Here is a 27,738-nt window from a genome sequence, read left to right on the forward strand (position 1 = left end):
TTCAAAAATTTTTTTTAAAAATCTTTTAAAAATTTTTTTTTTTTTTTTTTTTTTTTTTTTTTTTTTTTTTTTTTTTTTTAAACAGATACTTGGAAATAATTTATTATACAGTGTTTCCCCTAGAAAAGCTGCTGAGCCTGGTGGAGACCACCAGCAGCTCACTGTGTTAAAACATGTGAAAAGTTGACAGGAAATTGGACTAGTTAGTGATGTATTATTGGAAGACATCACATAATGGAACAGCAACTAAACATTCTTAAAACAGGCAAACATAAAAGCATTTCATTACAAAAAACATAATTTTATTTGCACCTGGATGAAGTAATCAGCTGATGGGTCTTAAAACAAGCAGCTTCATCATCTATCACTGTTTGTGGATGTTCCTTGTTCCATCAGATTTACAGATGTACCAGAAATGCACGACTGGAAAAAAGTGGATTAATTTATGAAGATTAAATGTATTAAATAAATTCAAATCTATTTCATAAAAAGTCCTGTCCCTAGTTAAGATATCTATAAATATTTCTGCAAGGCACTAATGGTCTTAATGATGCATTAAGACATTTTGGGCTGCAAGAGTATTTAAAATGACAGTCTGTGTTCCTATTATAATCTTTTGCCTTTTTCATGTTTTGATGAAGCTGATTGGTTGACACAAATACTTAATACTAATACTCTGTAAATCTTAGCCAGAAGTGCTGAGACGGTTTAATTGTGTTTTCACCGCTGAATTGTTTTCCTCATTTTCTGTTTAGACGAACAAAAACTCGCTCTTTTGACAACCTGCCTAGTGCGTGTGAGCTGGGAAGCACACTGGCTCCCAACCGGCGCTCCAGTGACCCGAGCCTCAACGAGAAGTGGCAGGACCACCGACGCTCTCTGGAGCTCAACATGGCAGTGGGCCCTGAGGGAGGGGCCAGTCAGGAGCCGCAGGCCGGCGGAGAGGGGCCGTGTACGGACGGACAGCAGTCAGAGCTGGGCGATGACCAGCAGTCCCGCGAATCCCAAGCCGCGTTCCAACAGGACGCCCTGGTCAGCCTAGAGGGGGGACCAGAGGAGGCAGAGCTCTCTGTGGTGGTTGGCATGGCTGAGGGGCAAATGGAGAACATCCTACAGGAAGCCACGCAGGAAACAGCAGATTTACAGGGGCAGAGACCTGCTGCTGCTGCTGCTCACACAGAAGTGAAGAAGGAAGTTGAATGTGAGGGGGAAACTCCAACGATGGAGACGCAGAGAGAAATAGTTACAAACGGTCACCATCCTGACAACAGCGAGATGGAGGCTGAGGACGATGGGGATTCTGCTCCTCTGCCTTCACAGGAGGAACAGGATCTCCATCAGCAGCCGAACGACCAAACTCAAACACCAGAGGGCGCTGTGGAGGAGAGCGTCACCTGCTCTGCTGTTGGAGAAAAGTCTAGCTCAGGAGAGCAGCCGCTGTCTGAATCCCATAGAGCTGTTACTAACGGCTTCGTGGGCGGGTCATCAGAGGAGCAGGACATAGATGAGACCGGTCCCGCCTCAGAACCCGAGCACGCCGCCTCAGAATCGGACGAGCCACTGGACAAGAAGGCGTCCCTGATGGAGAGCTCCACAGAGACTTTAACCGAAGAAGCCTGCAGCAAGCTGGAGCTTCTTCCTGGACAGCCAAGTGTTTTACCCAACCGTCAGCCGCACGGCGACGGCAGGAGCCAACACCCCGGCTTCAGGAAGGACAGGGAGGCGGCCGAGCCCGGCTTTAGCAGAACTTTAAACGGAGGCAGCAAGCATGCCTCGGTCAGTGCCTTTCAGTCTGCCAGTGCTGAGCTAAGCAGGGAAGGGCTTTACAATGGAGACTGCTCCGACGGAGACCCCAGCGTAGGACCGCACTGGGCCAAAGGGAATGGGGAGCGGGCCCCGTTCAGCCGACAGGTGTCTCTGGCCAGCTGCAACTCCCTGGTCCTCCATTCACGGGGCATCTGCCTGCAGCACCGCTGCTGCCACGCCGCTCCCAGCCGGGCCGCCGTCAGCCCGGAGCAGCCGACCCGCAGCCACCTGGACGACGACGGGCTCACGTTGCACACGGACGCCATCCAGCAGAGGCTGAGGCAGATCGAGGCGGGGCACCAGATGGAGGTGGAGACGCTGAAGAAGCAGGTGCAGGAGCTGTGGAGCCGCCTGGAGAACCAGCAACACGCTGGATCGCACCGGATCAACGGAGATGTGGGTGACGAACTGGTGAGACGCTGCTCTGCCTGTTACTCTTTAGAGAAAAATGTAACTTTCCATGCTGTTTTTATTAAAAATGTGCACAAATCTTTGTCTACATTCTGACAGTGTCAACCCCCCCCAAAACTTTGCAGTTGCAGTCTTTTCATTAAGAAAAGACTTTAAAATCACACATGAATAAGCTAATTCACAGGATAAGTCATTAAAAATTATGACAGCCACAGATGTAAACTGTTACATGATATCTATTCATAATTCAGCTGTAGTTTCAGCGCTCATCATCTATCAGCCATCAGAGAAACATTGATGTCTTATTCAGGCGTTGGCACAATAAACCTCTTAAACTTTGGAGCAGCTTCGTATGCGGCATTTGATGAAGCTGTAGTTGGCGATTTTACAGAAGAGTTATGGATTCTTCACTGTAGAATGATGCACAACTTTCTATGAGCTGTGCGAAGCTGTGACGGTTCTGGAGGAGCCAGCTGCACATTGTTCAAAACACATAAAAAACAGACAAACCATCTTTCTCCTACCACTTCCTGTTGTCGTCTCTGACGGTTTCGCCAGTAGACTCATCCAGCTGCTCGTCACGTGATTTGAGTGACACAAAAAGTGTTTCCATTGCAGCTTTGTGAAATACATGGATACGGCTACAAAACCACCTCATCCCAGCTCCAAAACTTTTTGCAAAAAAATATTTTTTTTATTTTTTTAGAAATTGGGGTGTTTTTATTAAGCAAATGTATTTTTGTAATTTCAGTTTCCACAGTTTGATGGTGGATGTAACTCAGCTCCCGTCTCTTTCTGTCCAGACCTCAATGACCGACTCGGAGTACAATCTGGACCCAAACTGCTTGTCCCGCTGCAGCACGGAGCTCTTCTCAGAGGCCAGCTGGGAGCAGGTGGACAAGCAGGACACGGAGGTGAGCAAGAACCACTCCGTCACCGTGGAGACCACCCAGAACTCCTCCGTAGATGGGAGCGGTGAACGGCTCTGTGTGCTTGCTGCAGGTCACTCGCTGGTACCCTGACCACCTGGCCGCTCAGTGCTACGGCTGTGAGAGCCGCTTCTGGTTGGCCACCAGGAAGCATCACTGCAGGTGAGCTGGACTCCCACTGATCGCCTCACCTCCAACCAATCAGTACCGCCGGGATACCAGTGATGACAAATAGTAACGTCCCGTGAATATCTCCTGTATTTGTTGAGCTTTTGGTCGTTGCTATAGAAACACTTGGACTGAAATTTACCCGTCTCAAAATGCCCTGGCCAGGACGTTCATTTTAAACAAGTTATATTTAGTTGTTTCTTCCACTTCAGTGTTTCATTGTGTCTGTATGCGACAGGCCGCCACACAGCAGCGCTTGGTTGTGAAGTGGAAGGAAAAATAATACGAGATTTTAAAAGTTTGTGAAAATAATAATCAGGGATGTTCTTTATTAGCCGATATTAATCATTCACACAGATGTCTCTATTTATATTGGTCATTTTTTAATACATTGCTATCAGTCCAATGAATAAAACCGAGATTTGATTCTCTCTTGTTACCGTTTGGTTCTGGACAGGATGAGCAGTAGGTTGGTCATGTGACTAACAGTGATGCAGCACAGGATTGTGGGAATTTACCTGAAGCAGAGATGTAATGGAGAGGTCAGCTGTTTTTTTTTGTTTGTTTGTTTGTTTTTTTTTGTCCAAGATGTCAACAGATACAATATCTGTAAATATTGGATATCAATATTGGCTCAGATTTTCTTACGGATGCGTCTCCAATAGGTGGACTTACCCCTCTGCTGTATTTAAAGCTAAAATGGTTTAATAAAAAAGCTGCTCTTTTTGTTTCACTTCATTAATTCACTATTTTCTCTTGGTCTGTTGCATAAAATCCCCTAAAAATTCATTTGGTTGTCAAGGTTCAAAAAGTAGAACTGCTGTTCCAAGAATTTCCTTTAATTACTAAAGATAGATGTTATCAGACTGTAGCTTCATCTGTGGTAGAACACAGAACGTCTTATTGTACAACTTCTGGTTCCCTTTGTCAACGCTGAGTAGTACGTTGCCATGGTGACTAGTTGTTGGATTGAGTTGAACTGTTTTGGAGAGGCATGATGCCCTCATATTCAGAAGGATGTTTCGGTGGATCGAAGTGCTGCCGTTTTGATTCGTCTTCATGTGAAATATTTAGGAAGCCTTGGTTTTTTGGGTTTTTTAGATAAAGGACCATGTTTGGTCAGGATGTGGATTCAGAAACGGCTGGTTGTCATCACTCCTCCTAACCTAAGCGCTGAGCAGGAAGTGTGTTGTTGCTGTGCTCATGTTTTCTGCGCTGCTCCGGCAGCTCTTACCCATCGTCTGCCCCTCTTCCTCCTCTACAGTGGCAGAGAGGCAGTCCAGGAGGTCTGGTGAGATCCCGCCCAACCCTCCCACCGCTGTACCCTGCTCTTCCTAATCCTAATCCAAGCCCCTCCCCCTCACACCCTCTTCTCCTCACCTGCTCCGTTTTGGTTGATTATTATTGTTTTTTTTAAACTGATCAGTAGCTTCACAGGGACACGCTGATTTCTGACAGCAGAGTTTTCGTCCTGCTGTACGGTTCCACAGAGTGTTTTGTTTTTAACTGGCTGTAAGTGAAAGCATGGCGCCGTGACCAGGCCAGCTGTGATTGGTCGAAGGCTGATTTATTTATTTTTTTTCTTTTTTTTTTTTTTTAAGTTTATGATAGAAATTGATTTGCTAATCAGAACAGAAACGGACTGCCTCAGCCTCAACCCACCATAGCGGCACATCAGCACCCAGTTGCCCCGGCAGCATGCTGCCCCCCCGCCCCCCCTCACATTCCACCCCCCTCCAGCTCCACAGCATGGCTCCCAGAGCTGCTGCCATCACTTGGTTGAAAAAAAACCGGAGACCCAGAAGTTTTTTTTTTTTTTTCCTTTTTTCTTTGTTTTATTCGGTTCAGTTCGGTTCAGGAAGCACCACAGTGTGTGTAGGTGTGTGTGCATGGCCTGACATCTGAATGTGAGCATGGGGATCTGAGTGTTGGCGTCTGTCTCGCTTACTGGCCAGTCTCTGGTTGTCATGTTTCTCTTGTCAAATACTGATTTCAACTGATTCTGTTTTTTTCTATTTTAGAACTAGAATTCAAGTATTTATAAAAAATAGATTTTGTTTTAACTGTACTACCAAGCAATAATTGTTTATAGTTGGAGCAAAGGTCATGTTTACTGTTAGAAAACAAAGTAAAACTGACTGAACAGATATTTTAAGCTGTTTTTAGCCATTTAAATGAGTAATTAGTCCAAGTAATCCAGCTAGCATTACAAAAACTACAGTCTCATGAAGGGCTGCAGCTGATGATTATTCTAACCATTAATCGATTAATCAGATTTTTAAAAATTGCCACATTCTGACAATTTTTTTTGCCATATTTGCAATATATTAAATAAATCCCTTTTTAAAATAAGAAAATAATATTTTTATTCCTCAAAATGCAACAATGTAGCATTCCTTTTTAGCAAAGAATGCATCTGAACCTAAAAACTACTTCTAACATCAACATGCTGCTTCACTTAACCACATGAGGTAGAACAAATTTACAATACAAGGTTTATTTTTTAATGAAAATGTATACAAATATATTATAGTTTTGTGTTCTTCCTTTTTGAATCAGTATCCAGCTAATGATTAATCAATTAGTAAATTATTTGACAATAATTTCAATAATCGATTCATTGCGATTAATCGTTTCGGCCGTAGTCTTGTGTGTTCTCTATAGAATGTGTTTCCTTACTGTTACCATGGTTTCCAACGTTCCCAAATTCTGCATCTTCCATGAAAGACAGAAGCTCAAAAGGCTTAAAACTCATTTTAGTTAAAACTCAGTTTATAATGAAAAGTTTTATTATGGTGCGTTTACTGATCAGAAAAAAACAGAAAACTTTGAGTTTCTGATCCTGGCTATGAAACAAAGCGATGTGATTCCTCTGCCCGTCTCCGTCCTCATCTGAGCCGATAGTTCAGCCGTTCCTCTGCTTCGTGTCAGAACATGTAGTGATATTTCAGTGATGTTCCTGTGTGTTTTGTGTTCCTGCCTGTTTCACCGTGTGTTGCAGGTCCAAACGAACGATAACAGGAGCTGCTGATCGCTCAGACCCACCGTGCCTTGTTTAGCGTCAGAAATGCCTGCTAGCTGAGGACGTGATCGCCCTCTGTCTCCCTCTGCAGGAACTGCGGCAACGTGTTCTGCGCCAGCTGTTGCGACCAAAAGATTCCCGTGCCAAGCCAGCAGCTGTTCGAGCCGTGCCGCGTGTGTAAGAACTGCTACAGCAGCCTCCAGCTCAACTCCGCTCCTCTCGACCTCGAGCTCGAGAAACCCATCGCGGCGAGCTCCAACTGACGGAGCGCAGAGGAGCCGGGCCGGGTCAGGCCGGGTCGGGCCACCTGCCGCCGACACAAACGCACCGCTCAGGAGCACAGGAAGCTACGCAGAATGTCCCGTGTGTGTGTGTGTGGGGTGTGTGTTGCCCATCTGGAGTTTAAAGTGTATATTTTTAGGATGACATGCTGGCTACGCAACAAGAACTCTGAATGTTGGTGTCTGGAAGGGTGTGTATGTGTGTGTGTGTGTGTGTGGCAGTGAGGAAACTGCACTTCAAGGAGCGAGAATGGACTTCCAGGTGCCGAGAGAAGCAAGTCTCGGTGTGGAGCTCCGTACAGCCGACCGCTCCAGCACCGCGCCGCCACCCAGAGCTTCTGCAGACGTCACTTCTTACACTGAGCTCAAGTTTTTCCTCTGGACCGAGAAACAAAACAAACCAACAAGTGGAAAGAGAATCTCCCCGTCTCAGAAATCTTCACACAAATGGTGTAAAGAAATCCCTGGCACCATTCAGGCTCCACTGTTTTGTTTTTTCCTGGTTTGCACATTTTTCTGTCTAATTGGTTCTTTTGTTCCAAGTGAAATCTCAGATTTGAAGGCTTTGTAAGGAGCGTTAAACCAAACTATCTTGGTCTGGTTTCTACTAAAATGTCTTTCAAGTGAAAACTAATTTACAGGTAACTCTCCAGCTTGATGAAGGATCTTGTTTTAAGTCAATAATTCCTTAATATTAATGGAAAAAGTGCTGGTTTCATTATCAGATTATTTTACTTATAAAAAACATATTTAATCTGCCAGTGAAACTTGTACATTTTGATCAGTATTAAGGAATTAAAACTCCCTACATCTTGTAGGTTAATTTCTGTCTTGTTTCAAATGTACAAAGATATTTCCAGTAGAAACTAGACCAAAAGTACTTAAGAGTTTGTGTTTTTGCAGTGTGAAACTCTGTGAAACAGCAGGACTGAACCTTCAGCTCCCAGCATGTGGTCAGTCTGCTGGTGGAAATCTGGACAGGAAGCGTTTGGGTGTTGCAGAAGCGACTCCTGCTGCTCTGGGAGACCAGCAGCAGGAGGAAGGGCTCTTTGTGAGATCAAGCAAAGCTTCTCTGCGGCACATCCGATTCAATGACCTCCTTGCACACACACACACACGCACACTGACGCACTCTTTTTTCTTTTTGTAAAATAGATGAATGAAATAATATATTCAGATACCTATATAGCATTTGAGAAAACTGTATAGAATTCTTGAATAGTGGCTCATTTAATTAGTCACATTTCTTTTTTTATTTCTTTGTTCTCTTTTGTTAAAAATTGCACAAAAATACCTATATTTTGCATCCTGTCAGAAAAGGAACAGGGTTGTTGTTTTTTTTGTTTTTAATAGAGAAACAGGATGTCCTGTTTTGATGCTGCAGTGGTTTTCTCCTTTAAATGCGATTTATTATTTGGAGGTTATTTATTAAAGAGTTTTTGTTAAATTGCTGTTAGGAATCCAGATAATTCAATTGCTGCAGGATAATCAGGGGGGTGAGAGATGGTTCTGAACTGATTCTGACAGGCTCGTCCTTTTAGGATTGGCTGCGTTGGTTTAATCTGTCGATGGGGTCCGTGACGAGGCGGAGTGGCGCCATCTTGACTGAAACTTTCAGTGGGTTAGCAGTAGTCAGCGTCATCTATGCACTGAGAAAACGGTGGTCCAAAACAAACAGCCTGAACCCAAAATCAAAGCATCTCATCTTAACTTCGATTTACGACTCCATTCAAACCATCTCTACACACTACCTCTACTTTGTAATTGTTCATACACACGCACACCTGACTTCTAGATGCTCGGTGACTTTTGTCATCAACAAAGGCCTTGGTATTTTGTCATTGTTCAATACATTTTCTCCTGTTTTGCTCATTTTTAATATAAAAAAGGTACAGACCTCAAAGAATAGATTAGCATCCCAATGGTCGTCTTTTTGTTGTTGTTTAGACATAGGGCTGGGCGATAAATTGATTTTTTTTGTTTGTTTTTAAAGATTAAATTTATGGAAAATCGAGATTTTTTTTTCACCAATGCACTCCTTGAGTTTCCAAAGGTCAGAGTGATTTCATCGTGTTTTACAGCTTCCATGAATTTAGGTCAACTTCACCACAGAATGGCGCCAGACTACAACTTTTATTTATTTGTTTTTTAATTGCAAAAATAAAGTCATAAGAATACAGTCGAGGATAGGGTCGTAAAATTAGGAGAATGTAGTAATTTTATAACTTCCCCGAAAAAATAATAAAAACTTAAAATGAGGAATGTTGAGCACGTGAAGTTCTACTTCAATGTTGTTTTTTCTAATCAGGAAATGACGCATCAGCTTAGACTTTTAGCAAGACTTTGAAACGATTGAGTTTATTTATAAGAATCACACAGACTGATCTTTTTAACTATCGAAGCGTTTTTCTCTATGACGACCCTCCCCCCGTAATTTAAAGACGTTCGTTTGGTTAAAAAAAACGAGTCGCTTTTTTCCCCGCTAATATTATGAATAATCTTGTAATTATTCTTGTAATTACACAGAAGGCCTGATTGAAATAAAAGCCACTTTTTGAAAATATTATTTCCTTTGTAAGACCAGAAAGCGAGACAATAAAATCAGTGTGAAAAGGAACTGGTATGGAAATAAAAATCTGAGATTTTGTATCCAAGTCATATCGCCCAGCCCTAGTTAGTTAGGTGCTTAAGCAGCATGTTTATTTCGATCAGCTGAAGTGCACAAATGTATCTGATCTAAGAGAGTGTGGGTCCTGAACGCCTCGTGGTGCGTTTGCGTGTGAAAATGAGAGTCGCGTGCAGTGGACCTGCTGATAACAGTGCGTTAGCTTTCCTGCTGCCCTGCGATGGGAGTGCCGCATGTGCTTTAATTCAACTGTGTGTACGCCCGTTAGCGGAGGACTCTTAATATTAACATGTTTGAGATAATCTGTCATTCTCATTCCAAACTTTTGTTTATCACTATATAACGTGTTTTTTTTAAACAATTGGTCTAAGGAACAAAACGAAATGAAATATATTTTCTGACTTTCAGAGGCCTTTGTGAGGCTAAAGCTCTTTAATCTTCCCTCACAACATCCGATTTCCTCCCCGCTGCAGGCGTAAGGAGCCGCCATCTTATCTTAAACAATCCATGAATGTGAACTGTCTATATTGATGAATATTGCACGACATTAAGTCGACACTGCCACAGATCAGCTGCGACTGAACGAGCGCTGTGCTTCTCAGTATTGAAAGGAGCATGGTGAGAGCTGGTGCTATGTGTGTAGGAGTGTCGCTCAACACACTTGTTGCTGTACCTTCCCCGTTCCCCCCCCCATTCCAAGATCCAAGAAGTCCTCTCTGTCTGCAGATGTTTATCCTTCTCAGCTTGTGCCGACATTCTCTATCGGAGGCTTCGCTGCAGCGGCCCAGTAATCACTGGACGTGTGTGTGTGTGTGTGTGTGTGTGCTTGTGTCAGGCATTGCTGTGAGAGACTGACTGAGTGAGTGGGACTCTTTTGGTGGAGACTGGTGCCAAGCAGTTTATTACGGGTCTCGCAAAGGGATCAGTCATGTTTTGGTTGGTTTTACTTCTTTTTTTCTTTTCCTCTGTGTTTGATAAGCACTTTGAACCTTCTGTCTGTCAGAGGAGTGTGTAGCTGTACATAGCAATTTCCTGTAACAACAAGTGCTCCTTGTTCAGTCTGGATATTTAGTTTTGTTGGATTTACTTTATAGAGCATTACATTGTTGTAGAATTCAAATGAAAAATAAACTAGCTGAACCAAAGCGGTGGGTTTTATCTGATTCCTGCTTTCACCGACACAATGACGTCCCACGTGCCCACAGGAGCTGCAATTAGCAAACACCTGGTGGAACTGGACCGCCTGACTGCTGACTTTAAGATAAATATTTCTTAATCCAATGCTTCGTTCCACTTAAACTCAGAACTCCAACTTCCCAGTCCAAACAAAAGAAAAAAAGAAAGAAAATAGAGGGAAATAAACTGCATCTCTCTCCAAAGTCTGAGGGCTCAAATTGCAAAGTGAAATTTCTTTTGTATATATAAAGTGGCACTGTGTCGCTTTAAGGGTTTTCCAGGCCATTATATGAAAACATTTACATTTCTTTCTCTGTTCCAGCCATGTTTGTTAGTTGGTCCATTCATCTGTTTATCCACCATTCAACCCATTTATCCACTTACCCATCCATTCATCTGTTTGTCAATCCGTCCATTATATTTGCTCCTTAATATTTCAAATCAAACATCAGCTGCAAATCTACAGTGAACATGTACATTTCTAGTTAAAAAAAAAAGTCTGGAGTTATGTTGGAACCCTGTGAATATTTGCTGGTGAATCAAAGACGACAACAGATACTTTGATCGTGTTTAATGTATGTTCTCTTGTACAGCTTTGGAAATCAAGAAAATCTTAAGTTACTAACACCAATGCCTACTTACCGAATGCAAAGTCAAGTGGATTACATGACAAAAAGAGAACAACCAAGAAAAAAAATCAAGATCCAAAAGCAACTAATGCTTTAAGTAAGTCATGCTCACTGATGTTGAAGAGTGAAGGTGTTCTTACTGGCCCAAAGAAACAACACGGGGAGAGGGGAGGTGATAACCCTGACGGTTACTAGACTTCATATCACAGCACAGAAACGGGACATCTGTACCACAATCAGCAGCGGCGGCAGACTAAGAGCAAGCTGAGGCGGCTGGACCTGCTCGACTGTGCAACATTCGGCATCAAGAGGCAGAGCTGCATGTTTCTTTATCGTAGGTTTGCTAAAAAAAACACCACAAAGAACAATTGGAGCAAAAACATTGCTTACTTGTTTTAGTAAGGCCGGACAACGACGGTCAATAAAGCAGTCATATGCATGTAAATATCAAAGGCTAGTTAGTGAAGAGGACCTTTCAGTTTGGTCTGAAGTAAGAAGACTGGTCATGTGACGAGAGCAAGTCTGTAACTCCTGTTCAACCTGATCTGTGCAAAGAGTTGCCCCTCAGAGCTTTCTCTAGGTAAATAAAATCTGGTCTCACTCTCAGAGCAGAGAAGGAAAAAAAAACATCTTAAAGTCATAATTCATAATGAGAGGATTATATTGTTTCTTAGCCAACAACATTACGAATCTCCCTGCAACATCTTTAGAAACTCTTTTTAAAAAAAATAGACATGGCTTCACCAGCCGACTGTTCCCTTTATAAAAACTCACACGTATTATATGTACAGCGGATTAGATAAGAAAAGATTCTCACAACCTGGAGAACAGCGCCACCTCCCTGCCAACCAGACCTACTGCGGGGTAATGTCCATGAAAGCACATGTTGGAATGAGGATTGTCACAGGAGACTCCTGCCGCTGCGGTGAGGCTGAACCAGGAGCTCAGGCTGCAGTATGTACAGGCGATGGCCTCAGACATGGTGGATCGCTGTGCTTCAACTCACACTGGAACCAGGGTTTCAGTCACTAGCAGCCTGGAGGACTCACACTGATGACTGATCCCAGACCTGCAAACCAACAACACAGAAAAATATGACAGGAAAGTTGGATGGAAAATTGGGAGAAGCAGTTTTGACTGAGACAGGAATAAGTAACTTCAGGACTGGATGAAAACAGCTGTAACAAACATTTATAAAAGTGTTGAACATGTTAACATCAGGGTGTACGGGATTAAATTACTGTAGCATTAAGTTATAGAGGAAGATCATTCAAACTGCTGAAGTTCAAAAGTTTTCATGTCCCTTGAACCTTTACACATTTTGTCACTATATAACCGTAATGTTCTGGGTTTTTCCTGTGATAAAGTGATGCCCTTGTCATGTTCAATCAAGAGATAAATGTAAAACCAATATACATATATTGCAATAGACATGGTCAATATCAGTAGATAATATGTCTGATAGAATATTCAATGTGAAGAATATTCAATGAACGCAGATCCAGAACTGCACAGCATTCTGGGAGAATAAAAAGCTTTAGCTGCTCAACCTCCAATACTATTCTCCTTTGGTTGAATTGTATTGTATTAAAACGGTTCAAGGAGCATAAACATGTCTGAGACACTCTGTGCTTCATGTTGCTTTATTCAGGATGTTTCACTTGTTTCTGCTTCATGTAACACCTGGCAGCCTGTTTTCAGAACCACTGGGATCCCACCATACGGACCTTGTTAACGGGGGCTAGCTGTGTCCGGACGGACCCAGCATGGAGTCGAGTGCTGTCCCCAAATCTCCCAGGAGACCGCTCCCTGCGACTGTCCAGCACCCTGCCGGGGGACTTCTCTCTGTCCAGGGGACGAGCAGGAGACTTGTCTCTTCTGAACTCTGTACGACCCTCCCGGTAACGGTGCGGGGTGCTCGGCTCCCGGTGCAAACCGTCATGGCTGCCAGGGCCCGAAGTCAAGCGCTTGGTGATGTGCTCCGTGTAGGTGGGGGGGCCTCGCTTGCTGGGGCTGCTGCAGACGACAGAGCAGAGAGGAACGGCTTCACTGCCTGACCATGATCCTGTCAGATATTAACTTTAGATGTGAGTCAGCTGACCTTTGACCCACAAATATGTTTGTGATAAAAAATTAAAAAAAAGGCTAACAGTTTTTCTTTTACGGTAAGTTGTTTCTCCACCATTAGCACATTTAGCAGCATGTACACGAGCTTGATTGATGGTGCTAAGACGGTGGTTTCTGACTGCAAACTGTGAGTTTCTGCAGTAGTAGCACTGGATGGAAGTGGAGGAGCTCAATTGTTTTTCATAGACTTTCTCTCAGCAACGATTTTAACAAGTCTGTGAGAAAACTTAAGTTCGTAACAGTTACAAGATGCGGCTTTAATTGGAGAGTCTGTGTGTTCTGTAGCGGTGTGTTGCGTTGTCAGCTGACCCTCTGCTGGAGCCGGTCCTCTGCAGCTCTCCAGACTCTCTGATCAGGCTGCCCTTGCAGCAGATGACCCTCAGCTTGCTCTGGTAGGAGGAGGCCAGGTAAACGGCTCCAGAGGAGATGGCCGGGCCGAGGTAGCGCGGGTTGGGAATGTCCAGGTGGGCCAGCACTGTGGGGCTGGAAACATGAACAGAGTTTTAAGAGCTTCCAGCTGCCAAGCACAAAGACTTTCAGATGAGTTATGAAGTTATGATCTGCCTCACCACACTGCTGCGTGTCCCTGGACTTCAATCACATCCAGGGAGTTGAAGTAGGTGACAAACAGGTAGGGCTCTCTGTAGGCTGCAGTACAGGACACACACTCTTATTCAACGTAAAGACAGACGGAGCTGAGAGAAAAATGAAGCCAACAAGATGAAAGTAGCTCTTACCAAAAGACAGAGGCACACGGCTCCACTTGAGTTCATCGGTCCGACTTCTTCGTCCGTATGAATCCACAAAGAAACCAAACTCTGTCACGAAACATTTGTTACAGCCACAGGAAATAAAACCGTGGTGGTTGTGAAGACAGTAGACACCAACAGTTCACTGAGAAAATGTTGAGAAACATGACAAGCTGAGGATTTCTCATTGTGATGGTTTGATTTCCATGACAAACCATCATATCCGAGCAGCATTCACAGCCATTCAGCCTAACTACCACTGTTTTCTTTTACATAAAACAGAAGTGGTAGTTCTTTTTAAATCATTTTCATATTTATCACAATAGCACCACAAAATATCACAATAAAATTCGAAGTCCCTGTCGCTCTCCACTAATGTTGAATAAAAACATTGCTTTGTCAGTATTTGCACAAGCATCCAAAATAAAAATGCATAACATGATCTGACATCAATTGTTCAAAACACTGAGGCAACAAGTATTTGTACAAATTGAAAAATACTAAAACACAACTTAGATTTAAAAATAAATCTTCTGGCAGAATAGTATTTTTTTTTTTAGTACAGTTTCAAAATAAGCCATGATGGTCTGTGTTTCCTGAACCAAACTGCTGAGACTGTTTTTCGACTAAACAAGAGAACAGTGAAGGTTTTTCTATCAGCCAGCTGAGCAGCAGTGAGCAGCTCCACACAGCACTTCTCTGGCATCTTGTTGATTGAAATTTAAACAATCAGAATAATCAGACGGTATATTTTTGTGTTTTCAGATTTTTTTTAAATCTTGGTATGTGGAACATGTCTGATCCTGTTGGTTATCTCCATCCAGCTGCAGATTCCTGAACTGTGACCGAAGGAGCAAGAGAAGAAGAAAAACTAAACACTTTTACATCCCAGTTTACCTCTAAATGTTTTGAAGCTTCAACAGTATTTGAGTGATTTTCATTTATCTTTTGATTCCTGTCAACACTTAGCATATAATTTTATTCAACTGGCAAATACATCAAATTTATTTGAATATTTAGCGTTTTGGCCCTCTCTTCTTCTGATTGTTTTTTTAGACTAAAGCTGATTCTGTCTGTCCTCCCACTAACAGATCGTCTTTACCCGCTGCAGACTCAGATCCACTTGCTGCCAATAAGCTCTGTACTGGTGGAGACTGTTCAATACTTTCATCCTCTATGTGCAACATTCTTAGCAACCTTTCCTCCTGCATGTGAAGTTGTTTTAATGAAAAGTGGTTTTGGGAAAGAAAATGATTTCAGGCACATCTGCTCCCATCACTTCTACTGGATCATCTCTGATCCATACATATTTAAAAAAAAAACTTATATGGATATCATAAAAAAAAAAAAAAACCTGAAGCTGCAAAACACAAGATTTGCATCCCAGTAAAAACGCAGTGTACCTATAATGTTTTTACAATTTTATGTTCTGTCAGTTCCTGGTGACAGGACGGTGTGTGTTTGAACTCACCATGGAAACAGAGAAGGTATTCCTCCTTCTGCATGCTGCTGGCCACCTGTAAGATGGCGATGGGGAAACTGTGAGAAGAGGCTGCAAACATGGCCGAGGCCAGCGACACGTCGTTCTTGTCCAGGAACTCTGCAGGACGGGAGGAACCAGAGGGATGCAGGGTTACCTGTAGTCTCCAGAAGAGAACGCACACACGCACTTTGTTTGCATACTTACCCTCGAGCACATACTGCTTCATCTCGATCTCGTAGAACTTGTTGGTGCCGATGATGATGCTGTAGCTGGTCAGATGGATGCAGCTGCACGGCTCCAGAGTTTCGATTTCCTGTCAGTCGAGAAATGTTGGCGCACAGAACGACGAGAAAATGAAACAAAGTGAGGCCAGAGGCTATGGAATGAAGTCAGATTCAAGGATTGTGATGTGTTCAACTTTTTCACATTTTGTTACATTACAACCTCAGACAGATCAACACAATGTAGGGCAAAGTTTTTAAGAGTAATACAAATGATTTTGTTGACAAATCAAAATCTTTTAAGGGTGGCGTGCATTAATATTCAACCCCAGTGAGGTAAAAGTTAATTTAGAATTTAGCTGCAAGTCTTTGGAAGTTTGTATCAGTTTTTGTTTCTACCTCATTCATTTCATCTAGACAATTAACTTTTTGTCCATTCATTTCAATCTTAGTGAGTGGACACATCAGTAAATGGCAGTTTTAAGACAGTGTAGTCACAAATTCTCAATTAGATTCAGGTCTGTACTTTGACTGGGCCGTTCTAAGACAGATCACTTGGATTAAAAATGTAGGTCAGAACTCAGCAGCTTGGTCACATGTGGAGGATGTAATGACTACTGAACACTGACCTCCATAATAAAATAATGTAAATTATTTGTACATTTGCAAAGTACTGGAAATTCCTCCCTTGTTGCCCATTTACCCTAAAAATGAGGTTTCATTCTAAATATTTTATTTATGCCAAATAAAAACCTGTTTCATGTAGTAGTGAATATGAATGTCCACATTAATGTACTATCTGCTGATTACAATTAGCCATAGCAATTATAACCCATAAAAGCCATCATTCTATACATCTTTATGTACATATTTGTATTCAACGATAGTAAAAAAAAATCACCAGAATTCATTTTTTCATTTTTTAACACCTCCAGTATTTTGTTAAACTGTTTAACTGGATTCAAACTGAAAGGCTGAGAGGGGTGGAGTGAAAGAACAACTTATTTACATCAATAAAAAAAAAACAAAAAAAAAAAAAACGGATTCAGATTGTTGTAATACAGCATATTTACACATTTGCAGAACATACACGGGTCATAATTTGCACTCCACAGAACAGACACCTTTCCTCAGGCTGTTAAAGTATGAAAAGATTTTAAGTTTCATCATCAAACCACTCATTCCTGTCACACTCTCTCTCCGTTATTAGTAAACATTTCATGTTCCTCTCCCAACCCCTCTGCTCACCTTGCGGATGCAGTATTTGTTGAGATTGTCGTTGTAGCGCAGTATGGTGATCTTGTTTGGCATCGCGGCGCATATACACGGCCCGTTGTCAACCTGGAAGCAGAATGTTTACCTGTCAGGTCCAACGATGAAGTTTCCCATCGCCGTGGCAGCACATGTGCATAAACACACACAGCCTGCTGCATGGCGAGCTGCAGACTTACCCTGCCAGCAGCAAACAGATGGCAGCCTTTCACCGTCTCAAAGATGTAGGGAGCAAGTTCAGTCTGGCTGGGCAGGTGGGACTGGGCCAGAGACTGCTTCACTCTCTTAATCTCCACCAGACACAGAGCTCTCTCATCCCCTGCAGCCCACACACACACACAAACACACACACGTTACCAAACCACAGGTTACAGACAGGAGTCTCCTGTCCTTTATAATGAAAAGAATTCACCCACATGTTAAAATATGATACCTCACCATAACTGTATGGTATCATATTTTATTAGCCTTTATTTAGTCCATCTCAGAATCATTTTAGCAGTTATTTATTTAAAGGGGCAGTACAACGTGTTACCAGGCACATAGTGCTCATTGAGATGAACTCTACCAGCAACAACATCTGGACTGAAATGCTCCAGCGGGGCTCGCTGGAGCACCAACAGGCAAAACCAAAGTCGGACATGTTACCAACAATCATCAGGAGTTTCTCCTGCTCTTTGATGATCTGGATCTGAAAAACGGATCCCAGGCCCGGGATGTGAGTCAGTGAGTTCTTGATGACATTCAGAGCGTACAGCCCCTCCTCAGACCCCACCAGGACGATCTACACAACAGACAGACACACACACTTACTCAGCTAGTTGGAAAACTACTTTTGTCTTGTATTCAGGGTCATGACATCAGGCGTTTGGTACCTGATCCGTTAGAGGAAGAGTGCAGTTAATATCCAGTCTGTCATCTCCCTCCAGCTTCAGCAGAGAGTTTCCAAGCAGCTTCTGTAAGATCAGACAGAAACAGGTGAGCGTTCAGCTCCAGAGGGGCAGCGGCAGGTTTACAGGGTCAGAGGAGGGATCAAGTCCCAAATCTGTCTTGTTCCAAAGAAAAAAAAATAAAGATATGTCTGTATAACAGTTCCAAGGCGATTTCAGAGGAAACGTAGAAAATAAAACCCTAAAGTGATTTGGGAAAGCAAATCACTTTAAGTTTAGCCTGATTTCAGAGTTTTAACAAAGAACTGGGAGCAGAGATCACCCTCTACTGGTACACACACGCTCATGTTTCGTTTATGGAACTGAAGAAAAAAGTTTGTGTTAGTAATGAAGTAAAAGAAGTTTAGTTAAAATCCTACTGTAAAGCCATTTCTCAAAATATTCATATTTAAATAGATTGTGACTTTCAGGGTTTAAGTGAAGAAATAATTCTTACATTTGATATTTCATCTGGAGGTATAACTATTTTTAAAATTATGTTTTTGAGACTAATCTCAATATTTAAATTGTTTTTGGGCCTCCTCACCTATGTTTAATGGCCCTAATATGCCATCGCACAAAATAATACTGCTTCACTCACCATAACAAAATGTGTTATTATGATTATTATGACAGGCCAAACTCTGACTAGCTTGGAAATTATAAGGTTTTTTTTAAATGTACACAAATATATGACATATTCTAGAGGTGGAAAACTTGACATAATACGGCGTAACATTATTAAACTGAAATGTTCTTCAGTGATAACATCCAAATCATGACCAAAATAAGCTCCTTGATAAATAAGATCATAAACTTTGTTAGTATTAGGTTCAGATCATGTATCTAATCATTTATAAAAACATCAACTCTAGTTTCTGTCTGCCAGTGTGTAACATGTCTCAGCTCCAACCAGACAGACTTTTTTCTGGTAACATTATAACTATTATTCTTGTATTATTTCCACTTTGGGGTAATATTATGATATTATTCCTGAATAATTACAACTAGATTCTTGAATTATTATAACTCCATGTAGCAAAGCTCTAAAACTTTAACAGATAAGTAGGATTTATACACACTGGTGATTGTTGAGTTTTTGATGACAGATGGGCTCTGAAGACAACTGATAGGACTGAATTGTACTTAGAGACGCCAAAGTAAAGTGGACTGAATATAAATGCATGCCATCATTTTCAAATTTTATATGCAAACCATTTTGAAAAAACATTTATCATAAATCATTGCATCACTGCTGTTTGTGTTTTTAGCCAGACGAAAACAGTTTCAGGGGGTGTGAATACTTTTGCAAGACATTGTGTGTTGGTGAGAAAAAAATTCAGTTTGGTCTCTCAGTTTCATACAGGATGAGGTTAGCAGTGGGCAGGAAGAGTGGCAGCAGGTGAGGTGAAAGCAGGAGGACCAAGCAACACAACAACAGGCAGTACAGTGATCCTCAGACAGTCTGTGCTCCAGTCTCTCTCCAAACTCTTTACCTGAACCAGTGGAGACAGAAGCATTTGTCTTTTGCACGCAACGGCCTACATGTGTAAGGAAAGGCCGAGGTATCGGAACCACGCAGCAAATCAACAAATCATGCCCATATATGGGACATACAGTGCGGCATGATGGAAAGCAACAAACAGGAGTGAAAGAGACAAAGAGAAGAGAAAAAGAAGAGAGAACAGTTAATGACATATGCATGTGAAATTAGAGGTCAGTATTTGAATCTTTAAATGAACCCTTAAAGGGGCAGTATTATGTAAAATACACTTTTTTGAGCTTTACATCATGTTATAATGTTATTCACTAATCAAAAACATATGAAGTGTTGCCTTGATTCTTTCATAAAAGTTTGAGAAATCCTTTAATCTCCATGGCAACCATTCAGATGGGCAAAACACCTACCGTGTTTCCCTGAAAGTAAGACAGTGTCTTACTTTCTTTTTATCCCCAAAAGCCCCACTATGTCTTACTTTCGGGGTATGTCTTATATTGGAAAAAATTGTCAAATTTTTTGTTTTAACCATAAAATTAACATTTATTAACAACCTGTGTGTATGTTTTACTGATGTATGATTAATACTGTGGGCATTACCGTATTTTAAGCAGGAGGCGGCAGTGACAAGTGCAGGGGACGGTGCGGTGACGTATGGAGAGGGGGACGGCGCGGAAGTGGGCAGGAGGCGGCGCTCATTAAGATCAGAGGGAGGTGGCAGACGCGGCGACGTGTGGAGAGGGGGACGGCGCGGATGTGGGCAGGAGGCGGCGCGCAGCTAGATGAGAGGTGTTTCTCCGAAAAGTAAGACATATGTCTTACTTTCGGGGTACGGCTTATATTAGCCGACCCCCCTGAAACCTCCGATACGTCTTACAATCGGGGGTGTCTTACTATCGGGGAAACACGGTAGGTGGCCCTAGCTCCGCCTTCAAGACGCAGCTCGTCCTCAGAGCTGCAGTTTACAAGCTTCCACCTCACCAAGCAGCGCCCCCCTCTCCTCCGACTTCCCCACTCAGCTCCTTCAGACTAGCCGGCAACAATTAGCAAACACCTGGTGGAACTGGACATCTGTTGAGCTCATTATATTAGCTAATTCTCAGTGAAAACAACAATACTAATGTTTGAACTCAAGAAGATTTTAGAAATCAATATTTGGTGGAACAACCAGGAGGTTTTCAGCGGCATTCACTGCAGTGGGCTCTTCATTTTTTCCAGAACTGTATACATAGAATATTTTTAACAAATTAAGTCAACAGTTACTTGATTGTACTATAAAATGCCACTATGTGGTTGAAAACACATAATGCTGCCCCTTTAAAATGACTGAAGACATTCAGTGTGTTAATGAATCTTCCCTCTTGTGTGAATGTGAGACATCCAGCATCTAAGCAGCGAGCTGCAGCAATACTCACTGCATCAGCCTCCGCCTTCTCCCGCGCGGCTCGGCTCCCAGCCACCACCGACTCTATCACGGCCACCCAGCGCTGCTTGTCGGGGAAACTGGGGGCCATGAAGTAGACAGCCTGACCAGGCCAGCAGGGCGTATGGCAGCGGGACTCCAGCTTCAGGACGTACGCAACATCTGACACAAAAGAAGTTATAGAAAGGCGAAAAAGTTCAGAATTCACTTCATCCCTTTTTTAAAAAAGAATGAGAAAATGTGACAATAACATAAAAACTTAAATATAAACAAAAACTAATAAGTAGGCAATAGGTAGTGGGAATGATTGGAGATGAAGACAAAGTGAGTCTACCAGACTTGGCGGTGTTTGGCAGCTCAGAGGCTCCGACTGCTCCATGAATCATCACCTCTCCCTCTGACAGACACAAGTCAAACTCCTCCAGAGGCTTCACAGAGTCTGAAAGGCAAAGGGACCAGGAACAAGCGGTGGGTAGATGGTAGCGCTTGTATTTCCAAGTATCCAACAATCGTTCACTCATTGTTTAACCTTCTCTTGGCTCAATCTCGTAGATGGAAACTTTAGTGCCGTCCAGCACCACATACTTTCTCTCCCAGCCCTGACCCCGCTTCCCGTTCCTGCCACACACGGAAAAGGAATATTAAATGTCAAAAAAGTACAGGACATAAGTGTTACTATACTTACAGGAAGTGTTATTTTTATTACATGTGGTAAACCCTCAACTACTGTACATATCGAGGAAGATGGTGATAAAAACAACTTAAGAACTAAAAGCTCACTATTAGAGATGAGTGGCAGGAAATCTTGCACTTTTACACAATTTTTCTTTAGATGTACTTGTATCTAAGCAGTTTTTATACAACACTGGGTGACAGAATATAATAAATGGTGCCTGTGTTGTGCTCTGACAACCAGGAAATTTTGAAAAGGGGGAGTTGGATTCATGTACCGTCTGATTAGCTCCCAGAAGCATTTTACTGGCAGAGAACAATGGAAAAATACTATTTTTGCTAAAGACTTTGACTCTCCCTGTGTTAGCCTGGCCACAGCTGACCTGGGCTGCTTCATCCAGCCCTCCAGGTGCATGTGGCCGCCGGCTTCTTTGATCTGCTGGCCTGGAGAGCTGCCTTTGTCTCGACACAGGCCCTCAGAGAGGTGCAGAGAGCAGTCGCTGGACATGCCACAGGTGGCTGGAAGGCAGGCTGAGCACTTCGGATGGCACAGAGCGTGGCATTCTGCAGAGAGAGACACACACACTCAATGCAAGGCCATGTGTGCACCACCTGAGAGTAGAATATATCAAAGTAATATATTTAAAAGCACTTTGAAGTGTTAATTGTACCAAATTTAAGCAAAGTTATTAAAGGGACATCATTACATTACTTACTTCAGTTGTCGCTAAATGCTATATTAGATAAAATTTAAGAAATTTGACTTTGTAATTTAAAGCCTTGAAATTGGGCCTCTGTCTCTTTAAGAAACTCCTGCTCTTTCTGAAGCTCCACCTTCAGGAAGTCATCACAGCATCGCTCTTCTGTTAACCCTTTCATATCGTTTTTACCAGCGTTGCTCTGAGAAGTAGCTTGTAAAATCAGCTCAGCTGATGTGCAGTTCTGCTTGACTTACCGTCAGCACAGTGTAGGGCTGATTTGGTGATAATTTTCTTGATTAATAACTGGCTAGAAAAAGGTGCTTAGTAGAAGCATTTTTTCATACAATCTGAATCAGGCGAAGCTAAATTGTGCCACTTGAGTTCTGCGTAGAACAAATTTACAGACAGTGAAGGTTTTTCATCTTAAATGTAAAGTGTAAATACTTTTTGCACAGGTTTTGCTTAATTACTGCTCTGTGTTGCTTTTTTAGCCTCTTTTTCTTTTAGAGTCTGCGACCTCCAGTTAACAATTAGTCGATTACTAAATTCGTTGACAATTATTTTAATAATCGATTCATCAGATTGATTATACAGTTGTTTATAAATAGATCTAGTTTACATGAGGTTTGTGTGTTCTCTGACTCACCGAGGCAAGTCGCCGCTTGGCGGCCAAAGTGAACAGTATCCAGGCACACGGTGCACTTGGCGGCCCTCATGTTGAGCCCCACTGTGAACCGGTGAGGGGTGTTGTGGTGGAGGACCCGCTCTCTCTCCCTCTCTCGGTCTCGCTGACTGTCCTTCAGACGACGGTTGTACTCTGAATACAGACAGGGAACACAGTGAGGGCGCGCCGCTCTGCCCCGCCCCGCCCCGCCCCGCCCAGGTACATCCAAAACCTCAACAGCTTAGAGCGTCATGCTGCAAAAGGAACTGGAAGATGTTGAGCAGAATGCGTATGCAAGTAAACTCTGAAGGCAAAAACGCTTGAAAGGTCAACTCGTTTAATCGTTTGCTTTAGATTGTGCTCACTTTGCTGATTTTTAAAGGGATTATCCAGTCAATGTGAAAGTCTCTTCATTGTGTATACGGGAAAAAAAATAAATCTCTTCCATGTGCAATAAAATGCAGTTTTAGAGCTGATTATCATATTGATCCATTCACTTTACAATGATCAAATAAAACAGGTCAAATGAATTAGACTGAATTGAAATGGGAAATGGTTTTTATTTGGACAGATTATCTACAAAAAAATAATCCCACTCATGGGGAAAAATACATGTTAAGAAATAATTGTCTTTAATTAAACTCACTGGTCTAATAGTTACTGGCAACCCAAATAATCTCCTTTAAAAAAAAATAACCAAAACTTTCAGTCTCAGTTTAACTCCTCTAAATTAGTCAGTTTCTAGGAACGTCTAATCCATCGCTTTCTGTTAGCTTGGAGAATAAATAATTATGTACATATTTTAGACACTAGGCTAGACAAAAACTCATATTTATCTTCCACATAGTGAAATAAAAACAACTTAAGTTCACTAATCAAGAACTACAGCAAAGAGTCTCCATAACAACCACTCGATAGGTGGCTATCATTTGGGAGTCATGCTTAAAAAAAATATATTTTCTGCCCTTCACTAGAAATCTACCAAAATCTTAACTAGAACTGTGTTCATCGTTGCAAAGAGACTATCTTTAATCTCATTTATCAGGTTTTTACATTTGTGTCTGGATTGAAGGTTTTCAGATGAACGGTAGAACTTCCTGTGTCTCCTTTCAGGAACACAGAGCTAAATTTGTTCAAATATTGTTTGAAGAACAGAAAATTTGACTCCAAAGTATCAGGATCCTCATCAAACAATAGTTTAACAGAATAAAAAGAACTACCAACAAATTGCACAGATTTTAATTAGGCTTAAATTGTTTTCTCTCCACACTGCAACATAAATTGTGACATTTTATTAACCAAATGTTGAACTTTTGGACTCCACAGTGAAAACCTGTGGGTTGATTTGCCTTAATGCAATGCAGCTGTGTCATGTGAAGCTGCTCATAAACCAGCGGATGATATACAGAAAGCAATTTCATTAGATATCACAGTCAGTGAAATCTGTCCTCGCCCGCATTTTGGTGATGTTAAGCGTCGTCATAATGAATTCAGGGAAAATCTAACAGCCAGGTACATTTCTCGGCTGACAGCTCCTGCGTGGGAGAGATGAGAGGTTAGCCTTCTCATCAGTCCCTCCCCCATGTAAATAAACACCAACACAGACAGCTGAGCACAAAGAGAAAAGGACAGAGTCAAAATTCACGCTTCACTGTCAAATCCCGCACCATTAATTCTACCGTTACATCAACCAATGATTTAGACATCAATAAAACCCGACGCCCGTCTCTTTTAACAACCACCAAAGCTTTTGATTAACTTTAGCTTCTTTACTTGAAGGTTTGCTGTAGTCACATTGCTCCACCGTCCCATCAGCAGGGGACTGCTCTTAAACGCTTGGGCTTGAGCAAGGCCACTCTTTGTGACCTTTTAGTCTCAAAAGGCAAATGAACAGTATCTTTAAAAAGCTAAATCTAATCGACCAAAGTGGCTACAAAAAATTATCCACGAGAATTTAGGTCTGGCAATCTGTAGTGGCTCAAAGCCTCTCCCTTTGTTTCAGTTTCCTTGTGGCTTTTTTTCTTATGGAAAATAGTGATCAGGCCTGAAATCTGCGTATAGTGATGGACTCACACCTGAACCTTCAGAGACACAAAGGCAGTTACAAAATCAGCCTTCTACCACCTGAAAAAACATTTCTAGGATTGAATGGCTAATGTCCCAGCAAGATCTAGAGAAACTTATCCATGCGTTTATCTGATTACTGCAACAGCGTCTTCACAGGTCTGCCTAAAAAACAAAAATCAGTCCTCCTGCTGCAGCTGATCCAGAACGCTGCTGCTGGTGTTCTCACTAAAACCAGGAGGATGGAGAACATCACACCAGTTTTAAAGACCCTCTACTGGCTCCCTGTAACTCAGAGAACAGACTCTTAAATACTGTGTTAGTTTATAAATCGCTGAATGGTTTAGCACCACAATACATTAAAGATCTGCTGGTGTTGTTTCAACCTTCCAGACCTCTCAGGTCTTCTGGTTCTGACCTGCTTTGCTTTCCCAGAATAAACCAAGAAGCAGCATTCAGCTTCTATGCACCACAAATGTGTAACAAACTGCCAGAAAACTGCAAAACAGCTGAAATACTTTGAGATGCCTTTGATTCATAGTAACTGGAACATTGATGTATATTTGCTTGCTGATTTTGACTAAATTTAATGTTTATTGTTTGTTTCTTAATTGGTTAGTGGATCTTAATTTTATGGAGTAAAACACTTTGACTTGATGCTGAAATTTGCTATAGAAGTAAACTTTGGACTTATTGTCACGTTGAAACATGGTAGTAGCTGCATCATGCAGTGGAGTCACCTTTCTTTATCAGAGGCAGATCATGTGCATTAGGGTATTTGGTTGACACCCAGTTTGTCCTGCACATCTAAATGTTTTGTGTTCATTTGTCTTATAAACATGACTGGATAAAACCTTTAGCTCAGAATGTAGTTTCCAATAATTTGTGCATTGCAGAGTTTATCACATGGTGCATCTCAGTGTATGGTGTGAAGTTTAGGTGGGACTGGAGTCGGCTAAATAACAGAGAAAGGTTCTGGGAATGAGACTGAAAAGCAGCAACTGGGATCAAAGTGCTACAGATTTCTAAAGCTTTGCACTGAAGCCTTTCAGCCACCTCTGACAAACATGATGCGACCCGACAGTTCAAATAGTGCAGAGCTTTTAAAATCTGGCCAAAAAAGGAGAAAAGAGATCAAACTGCGGAGACCATGACTTTGTACAACTTACTTTCAAAAGTGACCCTCCTTCTCTCTGAAAGGTGTGTAAAAGAGGATAGTAGAGGTTTTGTAAATGAATCTTTCAAATGTTATTGATATCAGCTTGTAGTCATGCTGCATTTGTGCTGTGTCAACATGTGTTTCATTGTCAGGCTGTATTTAAGCGTCCTGTGAGACTAGAGCTGTGGCGGAGGCTGTCTCTGACTCACCCTCGGGTGTTGGCGTATCCTTCCTGCGTCCTGAGTTGGAGGGTGCCAGGCCCGTCGGGCCCTGCTGGTGCTCAGGAGACTTCACCATGGCAGACATGATGATCTGCTGCCGTGCTGCGGCAGGGTTCGCAGTGCTGCCGTGATCCTTATACTGGAGAGCTGAGCGCAGAGTCATTAGATGAACTTGCATTGTTATGTAATCCTCACCTCTATTGCAAAGATGATTTTCAGAAGAGGGACAAATCTATTCCTTTTGGTCAACCAAAAACAAACATTTACCACATGCTTAAGGTTCTTCCTGATGTGGATTCATTAGTTTTTTCCCTCAATTTATTAATTCATTTTTGTCAACCTGCACATACACAGCCTGGCACACTTATGGCACCTCTATTAAAGACATGTAAAATAACTTAGAATAAAGGCAACTTTTATTGCAGCAGCAAAATCTCATACTGTCAATTTTAGAAACCACCTTTAATCAGCATCACATCCATTCAGTGGGAGGGAAGCCACATGCTGAGAAACAACTGCTTTTAGCAACATTAGAAGTGGCCCAACATATTCTCCCTGTGCTTGAATGGATTCTTTCTGGCTACACAGCCTTTCTATCAGAAACATGAATTTTAGATGAGGCCAAGTAAGAATATAGCAATCAGGTAACTTAGTGCTAGATAGCAGAGTCCATAGCCAAGAAAAAATACAACAACTACCTTTTAACCAACCCTGCTTTATTTCTGCTCACGTTGAGTCCTCTGCATTTCAACCATGGTTTAAGTTTCTCTGTGTTGTGGCAGGGCAGATGTAGGTTCTCATCCACAATAGTGGCCACCGGCCAAGAGAAATTGATCTATGTGTCACCTCAAAAGTATGCCTTGAGGAAACAGCAAATCATGAATTACTAATTAGAAGTTTCTAGAAAAAAACATAAATCTAAACAAAATGCTTCAAGTGCATTTATTTCAAATGGATTGTAAGAGGTACCAAATGTGAAGTTAAAAATATTTATTCTTTGATATAGCAGTTTTTTTAATTTGTGCTCAAGTTAAAAGTTTGATTTTTCTAAACTATTCAGTGTAAGATCATGCTACTGCAATAATATTAAGGCTTTTAAGTCTTCTGTTTTAGATTACTAAACGTAGGATTCAGTGTAAGCTGGTGCAGGTCAGTCCCACCTTCTTCTCTCAGAGATCTCAGCTCTGCTCTCATTTTCTGCAGAGCATCTTCCAGCTCAGAGCAGCGAGTGCGCTCTTTATCCAGAGCCACCTTCATGTCGCTGTACTGCAGAGGCACCGGCTGGATGGGGGGCACGGGGGAGACCTGACCTTGACCCTGACTCTGGCCCTGTGCCTGGGCCTGAGCAGCCATGGCGGCCAACAGGTCTTCTCGCCTTCGCCCAAAAAGACCCTGAAATGACACAGTGCAAACGAAAACAGAGAGAAACACAGTGGAGAACGGCTCCAAGGTCATTAGCCGGCATGCTTCAGACATCTTTGCTTGTACTTCATAAAAACAGCAGGAT

The 27,738-nt window shown here is 42.2% G+C and overlaps 2 protein-coding genes across 11 annotated transcripts in view; one reads left to right on the forward strand and one right to left on the reverse strand.

Moving 5' to 3' along the window:
- mtmr3 (myotubularin related protein 3) overlaps window positions 1-9,224 on the forward strand; it is a 41,156-nt gene extending 31,932 nt beyond the window's left edge. For 2 of the 6 annotated variants that reach the window (XM_015019041.1, XM_015019042.1), the window contains 5 exons: window positions 756-2,217; window positions 3,021-3,131; window positions 3,220-3,308; window positions 4,579-4,605; window positions 6,428-9,224. In XM_015019041.1, coding sequence (XP_014874527.1) covers window positions 756-2,217; window positions 3,021-3,131; window positions 3,220-3,308; window positions 4,579-4,605; window positions 6,428-6,599 — 1,861 coding nt within the window. In that variant the 3' untranslated portion in view covers window positions 6,600-9,224. Of the gene's footprint in view, window positions 1-755; window positions 2,218-3,020; window positions 3,132-3,219; window positions 3,309-4,578; window positions 4,606-6,315 lie in introns of all 6 variants that reach the window. The other 4 variants (XM_015019043.1, XM_015019047.1, XM_015019044.1 and 1 more) reach the window with 3 other exon arrangements.
- A 1,751-nt stretch (window positions 9,225-10,975) lies between these two features.
- The window catches only part of citb (citron rho-interacting serine/threonine kinase b), a 68,512-nt gene continuing 51,749 nt past the window's right edge, over window positions 10,976-27,738 (reverse strand). For 2 of the 5 annotated variants that reach the window (XM_015019037.1, XM_015019036.1), the window contains exons 22-40: window positions 27,392-27,623; window positions 26,220-26,378; window positions 26,021-26,044; window positions 22,770-22,940; window positions 21,806-21,986; window positions 21,280-21,368; window positions 21,085-21,189; window positions 20,743-20,912; window positions 17,776-17,856; window positions 17,549-17,684; window positions 17,080-17,219; window positions 16,877-16,969; window positions 15,612-15,720; window positions 15,396-15,524; window positions 13,913-13,993; window positions 13,745-13,823; window positions 13,485-13,658; window positions 12,776-13,064; window positions 10,976-12,117 (exon numbers count right to left, since the gene is read on the reverse strand). In XM_015019037.1, coding sequence (XP_014874523.1) covers window positions 12,094-12,117; window positions 12,776-13,064; window positions 13,485-13,658; window positions 13,745-13,823; window positions 13,913-13,993; window positions 15,396-15,524; window positions 15,612-15,720; window positions 16,877-16,969; window positions 17,080-17,219; window positions 17,549-17,684; window positions 17,776-17,856; window positions 20,743-20,912; window positions 21,085-21,189; window positions 21,280-21,368; window positions 21,806-21,986; window positions 22,770-22,940; window positions 26,021-26,044; window positions 26,220-26,378; window positions 27,392-27,623 — 2,466 coding nt within the window. In that variant the 3' untranslated portion in view covers window positions 10,976-12,093. Of the gene's footprint in view, window positions 12,118-12,775; window positions 13,065-13,484; window positions 13,659-13,744; window positions 13,824-13,912; window positions 13,994-14,562; window positions 14,764-15,395; window positions 15,525-15,611; window positions 15,721-16,876; window positions 16,970-17,079; window positions 17,220-17,548; window positions 17,685-17,775; window positions 17,857-20,742; window positions 20,913-21,084; window positions 21,190-21,279; window positions 21,369-21,805; window positions 21,987-22,769; window positions 22,941-26,020; window positions 26,045-26,219; window positions 26,379-27,391; window positions 27,624-27,738 lie in introns of those variants that run through there. The other 3 variants (XM_015019040.1, XM_015019038.1, XM_015019039.1) reach the window with 2 other exon arrangements.

This window comes from Poecilia latipinna, unplaced genomic scaffold (assembly GCF_001443285.1).
Source record: "Poecilia latipinna isolate Pla-1442-1.1 unplaced genomic scaffold, P_latipinna-1.0 Scaffold2360, whole genome shotgun sequence".
Lineage (NCBI taxonomy): Eukaryota > Metazoa > Chordata > Actinopteri > Cyprinodontiformes > Poeciliidae > Poecilia > Poecilia latipinna.